The sequence below is a fragment of the Camellia sinensis genome, chromosome 14 (genome assembly GCF_055761805.1).
Source record: "Camellia sinensis isolate YWXY chromosome 14, ASM5576180v1, whole genome shotgun sequence".
Lineage (NCBI taxonomy): Eukaryota > Viridiplantae > Streptophyta > Magnoliopsida > Ericales > Theaceae > Camellia > Camellia sinensis.
In genome coordinates, this window is record NC_138974.1 from 135560383 (window position 1) to 135566705 (window position 6323).

The 6323-nt window shown below is 33.8% G+C and overlaps 1 protein-coding gene across 1 annotated transcript; it reads left to right on the forward strand.

Annotated features, from left to right (window-relative positions):
• Nucleotides 1–2475: 2475 nt before the first annotated feature.
• On the forward strand, nt 2476–5247 carry LOC114291704 (uncharacterized). The gene is made up of 3 exons (XM_028235565.2): nt 2476–2933; nt 3007–3407; nt 3838–5247. The coding sequence occupies exons 1-3, from the start codon at nt 2844–2846 to the stop codon at nt 5048–5050; spliced, it is 1704 nt and encodes a 567-aa protein (XP_028091366.2). The 5' UTR covers nt 2476–2843; the 3' UTR covers nt 5051–5247.
• Nucleotides 5248–6323: the final 1076 nt, after the last annotated feature.

Genomic DNA, 6323 nt, shown 5'->3' on the forward strand with positions numbered 1-6323 from the left:
TATAACTTGTAGGTTAATAAGATCAATCCTTACTAATTGAAGAGGAATCCTAAATAAGGAATAATTGTTAGGCAAATGTATTCTTGATTTGAAAAAGAAAACTAAAGAAGGTGACATGATACTCTTTATAAAATGTCAAACTCTCATTAATTGAGATACATACATTCTAACATTTGTGCTATTGAGTTTTTTTTTTTTTTATAAATTGTTAAAAAGGCAAAGAGGAACTAATTTTGTTTTTTCAAGCAAAGGTGTCGTTTGGAAAGTGGGTTGGCTTTTTGACTTTTTAATTTTTTTGACAATTTTAGCCTAGACTAAAAAGTTTTGGGAAGGGTTTTTTTGACTTTTTTTAACTTTTTTGACATTTTTTGTGAGAAAAGAGTGTAATAATTATGGATTAGATGTGATGTTTTATTTTTTATGATTACAATAACTTATTTTATTTTTTGTGATTAAAAGAATCAAAAAAATCTCAAATAACTCTTCCCAAACGGAGCCATAGACCTCAGCCTGTTGGCATGGTTTTCCAAAACTTCCAAAGAAAAGTATTTCAGTCTGCACAATCGTGTACTTCAGATTTTTGCCCACACATATGGTTATGGCATAGATTACTATAATTTGAAAAAGTCCAACTGTAAGATTATTTTTATTGTGCATAGGATGCCATTTAACCTTCTTTTTATATTGCTTGGTAGCGTATATCACAAGCTATCCACCAGATTTTTAAAATCTTAAAATAAAACACTGTTAGGATACAGGCTTTCAACCGTTTTTTTTTTTTTTTTTTTTTTTCAATAGACAATTCCAATTAATGCTCTTCTTCTTCTTTTTTCAATGGGCTTTAAAGCATGGATTTTTAATTTTTAATTTTTTTAAAACTTTTTACATAAAGCTTAAACTAATAAAAAGAAAAGTTTATCTAAATAGGGATAAACAATGAATACAAATTTTACATATTATTCAAAATTACACGAGCATAAATTGTTGAATAAAGGCTTATTTTGGAAAATAAGTAAAAAATTAATTTTTTGATTTTTAATTTTTTTTTAAAAATATATATAACTTAAAAAAATTAAAAAATCAATAAATTAATTTAATTATCAAAAGAAACCACAATAGTGATGGTGTGGTGTGTTTATTGTAGTTGACCTCTTCGTTCTAGTCGGTAGAGAATAATGATGGCAAGACATAAGGGTGTATCAGTAAAATCATAGAGCGGAAACAAATAAGTGGGAAGGATTATATATTTCTCACACAACACCTCACTTTCTTTTGAGGCAATTTGTCGGTGTCTGCTCTTTTCTCCGGTAGTCACATTCTAAATTGACAATTTTGTCGCGTAATTTAGGATTATAGTTAAAAATTAAATTTTGATGTGTAATTTATTTTGAATCATATTATTTTTTTTATTTTTTATATATATTTTTAAAAAAAAATTTAAAATTTAAAATTTTAACTAGCTTCTCAAAATAATCATGTGTGATAAATAGCAATCAAATTATAAGGGTGTCTTGTTAATAATAAGGAAAATATTATAGGGGCACACCCTACGCACTTTATAATTAAAAAAATAACATAATTTTAATTTTTTGAGTCATAAATAAAAAAATATTATAATTAAACACAATATAAGGTATAATCAAAAAATTTATAAGTTATAATTAAAATAATGTCATAACTAAAGAAGAAAATTAATTATAACTATAAAAAAATGACATAATTAAAGGTGTCTATAATACACTATTTTTAAAGAGGTATATATTAGAATTTTCCTAATAATAGCTATAAAAAAAACGTCAATAAAAAAACATAAAATATTAAAATATATATAATCTCAATACATATTTCATATATGATAAAATACCTAAACATGTTTCAATATATTTTTCAACACTAACAATGACACTCATGGTTGTTCTTAAAATTTTATAATTATAAAAAGGTAAATTTTTTTAAAACTCGTCTTGAATTTTTATTCAATTTTAATTAAAAACAAATGAACGAATAGAAATTAAGAAAAATATTTACATATCAATGAAAATCTTTGTTAAAAGCAAACTAATAATTTTTGAGAGAAATAACAAATCAGTATTAGTTCTGAAAAATAAAAATAAACTTTATAAAGCCATATAGTTTTTTTTTTTATATAAATCTTTAATTATTTTAAAAAAATGTCGCTGATTTGTAAATTTTCTAATTTTTTCAGACAAATTATTGTTTATTTAAAAATGTATGCGTGATTTGTTATTTGGTAAATCCCTTTGAACAGATATAAGGAGTGATTATTCAGTACTTCCGAAGTATGGATACGTGGTGTTTCATAATGTTTTGATTGGTGGAGAGACACAAGGGTTCACGATTTATGTTGGAGATGGGGGACAACATAGGACTAACTAATTAGTGATTGGTTTGGAATATGGACACGTGGTACTCCGGGAGTATCGAATAATTTCACCAGATATGAGTAGTGATAGCAGATTAGTAGGGCATTGTAGGGGTGAGGTGGTCTAGAGAGAGAAAGAGAGGGAGAATCTATTGTTGTGCCAGGCTGCCAGCAATGAAATTGAAGGATCAAAGCTTTCTCTCTCTCTGAAGCTGGCATTTGCTTTGCTTTGCTTTGCTTTGTAGCAGATTGTTCTCTCCATCACCCACCCTCTCCTCCTACTTCCTTATTTATTACACCTCTCTCAATTTTATTATTCATTTAAACCCCAAAAAACTCAAAAAAAACATCCCCTTCCTCTCTTCTCTACTCTTCTCATTCCTCTCAATGGAATAGAAATGTAAAATGTGCTGATAGATATATATATATACACACACACACACACACACAAAACAAAAGGATGATGTTTGATCCTTGTTCACCAACAATGGCTTCATCTCCATCTCTGTGTGGTGCAGAGAAGAAGCACTGGTGGCTTAGCAACAGAAAGGTAAGTGAACCCCAACCGTATACACCATTTGATTTTTGTTTTTATGATTTTGATTGATTTGTGTATGTCTCAGATGGTAGATAAATATGTGAAAGACGCAAGAGTACTCATTGCGAGTCAGGAACAGAGTGAGATCGCATCGGCTCTCAATCTTCTCGACGCTGCTCTCGCTCTCTCTCCTCGCTTCGAGCTTGCTTTGGAGCTTAAAGCTCGTTCGCTTCTCTATCTCCGGCGATTCAACCACGTCGCCGATATGTTTCAGGACTACATTCCCAGTCTCAAGATGGCCTCCGATGACTCGTCTTCTCTCTCATCCGATAACTCGTCCAAGGACCGAGTCAAGCTTCTGTCGTCGAATAACTCGTCCGGTGACTCAGCGGATTATCCCTCTTTCAAGTGCTTCTCTGTTTCGGATTTGAAGAAGAAGGTCATGGCTGGTCTCTGTAAAAACTGCGACAAAGAAGGGGAATGGAGGTAATTTCGAGCTTCTATTTCGTTGATTTTGGCGATTCCATTACTACTATTATTTTTTCATTTTTTGGTTCTACTTTTTCCAAATACATAGCTTGTAGATTACGCAAAATAACAGCTGCCATTAATGAATTTTAATTCTAGGGACCAAGAATGAATGAATTTTAATTTCAATAATGCACATTTTAAATAAATTTGATTCTCACAAATATTTTTTTGTTAATTTTTTTCTTGACCTTTGTCTCCACTCCACGTTATTGATTTTAATTTTAGCTTGGAAAGGTCAATTTGTAAAATGAAATAATAAATCATAAGTATAGTAAATAAAAGCAAAATTGGAAAATAGCTGTATTTTTGCAAACTTGCGATATATGTGGGTGGGTGTTGACTTGGATTTGGATTTGGATTTGGATTTGGGTTTGGATTTTTACAGGTACTTGGTTCTGGGTGAAGCCTGTTTCCACCTGGGTCTGATGGAGGACGCAATGCTTCTCCTCCAGACCGGAAAACGCCTGGCCACCGCCGCTTTCCGCCGCGAAAGCATCTGCTGGTCCGACGACAGCTTCTCCTTCTCCAAACTCCCAATCTCCGGAGAAATCGCCACCATTTCCAACCAACCTCCGAGCCCTCCAAAGGCGGAGACGGAGAGCATAACCCAACTCCTCAGCCACATCAAACTCCTCCTCCGCCGCAAGACAGCCGCTATTGCTGCCCTCGACGCCGGACTCTATTCCGAAGCAACTCGACACTTCTCGAAGATCGTCGATGGCCGCCGCGGAGCCCCTCAGGGCTTCCTCGCCGAATGCTACATGTACAGAGCATCTGCGTATAGATCCGCGGGTCGTATCGCCGAGTCCATTGCTGATTGTAATCGGACTTTAGCTCTAGACCCGACTTCCATTGAGGCCCTGAGTAGCAGAGCATCACTCTTTGAAAGCATCCGATGTTTGCCTGACAGTCTTCACGATCTTGAACATTTGAAACTTCTATACAATTCAATTCTACGTGATCGAAAGCTACCCGGACCAGCCTGGAAGCGAAAAAACGTTCGATACAGCGAAATTCCTGGAAAGCTCTCTGCTTTAACTGCCAAGATCCAAGAACTGAAGCAGAGGGTTGCGTCAGGTGAAACTGGGAATGTAGATTACTATGCATTGATTGGGTTGAGAAGAGGATGTTCGCGATCGGAATTGGAGAGAGCTCATTTGTTGCTCACACTGCGGCACAAGCCTGATAAATCAAACAGTTTTATAGATCGCTGCGAGTTTGCAGACGAGCGTGATATTGATTCAGTAAAGGATAGAGCAAGAATGTCGGCGTTGTTGCTATTTAGGTTGATTCAGAAGGGACACACTAGTGTGATGAGGATCATCATGGAGGAAGAAGCGGCGGAGGAGAGAAAGAAGGCTGCAGTTGCTTTACAAGCAGCTGCTGCGATTCATGTCCAACAAAACCACAAACAAACCAAATTTGAAGCAGAATTGAGTACACCCTCAACAGCGGAGATCTCAAACAAAACCACAACGGCGGCGGCGTCAGTGTTTCAAGGGGTGTTCTGTAGGGACCTTGCAGCAGTTGGGAATTTGCTATCTCAAGTTGGGTTTAATCGTCCGATTCCAGTCAAGTATGAAGCATTAAGCTGCTGATAATCCTGATCACGATCAGATTTCACCGGCCGGAGAATCTGATTCCCTGTTTGTACAAAAAGAAAATTTACCAATGCCAGCCGGGAAAATTTTGTCATTTCTTTTGATTTCTCTATCTTGTTCATGTACAGAGTTAAATTCAGAGTACTGCGAATTTTCTTGTTTTGGAAATTAAAATTGGGTGTCATTTTCTTTCACTGCTTCTTTCGTTATTTTCCATAGTGGGAATGCGAGGGAAGGGAGTGATTTGATTCGCTTCAAAATTGGGGGCCATATGCAGAAAACAGAGAAGCTGGCATTTTTGGATTCTTTCTCACATGTCTTAATGGCTTTGCATAGCCATTACTTTTCTCCTTTGTCAGAGGGTTATCCATGGCTCTACTTTGCCAAAGTCTGACATTCCACAAGATTTCATAATCAACCACCCTTTGCTATTCACACTACAATAATATTCATGTAATCTATTAATTTCCAACAATTAAGTCATGTTTGTTTATTTGACTAAATTACATGAATCTATTAATTTAGAGACTAATAAATTTGAAATGACTAATATTATGAAAAATGATATGTATGCCGGTCTTTATCTTATCTTATATTTGGAATGTCCTTAAATTTAAAGAGGATATTAGTAAACTCCAATCATATGTCATTTTTGTTTGAAATCATTTGGTATACTAGTGAATAATTTTTGAGAATATTTCAATATTTTAATCACTGAAATCTTCCTTAGTTCCTTCATTTTGCATTTCTAGTAGACTCAATAATCCCCGTTTGAGGCATATTTGTTTGGTTTGTTTTTTAGAAAAAATTTTAGGAAAAATTCTCTACAAACAAATTTTTAAAAATAATCAAACCAAATAAATTTTTCTAAAAAAAATCTTAAAATTTTGTTTGGTTATCTAGTTTCCAAAATGACTCTCTCATACACATCAAATCAATCATTTTTTTTAAAACTCTCTCTTCAAAACAATTTTTCAAAACCATTTCTGAAAAAAAAAACAAACCGAACAAGTTTTCATACTTTTTATCTCAAAAACTATTCTACAAACACTAACCAAATACACCTATCAATCGATATCGGGATACTCTCTAGAGATCTCTCATTTTTGTATCCAAGTATAATAATATTCAACATTGATCAAAATACATAGTGCAATCTCAAGACTTTATCTCTAAACAAACGCAACCAATTAAAGGACAATGGTATGGATACAAAGCTAAGTAGTGTACTTTTGTATTGTTGTTCTTTTGTCCTGTTGGGAGGAAAAAT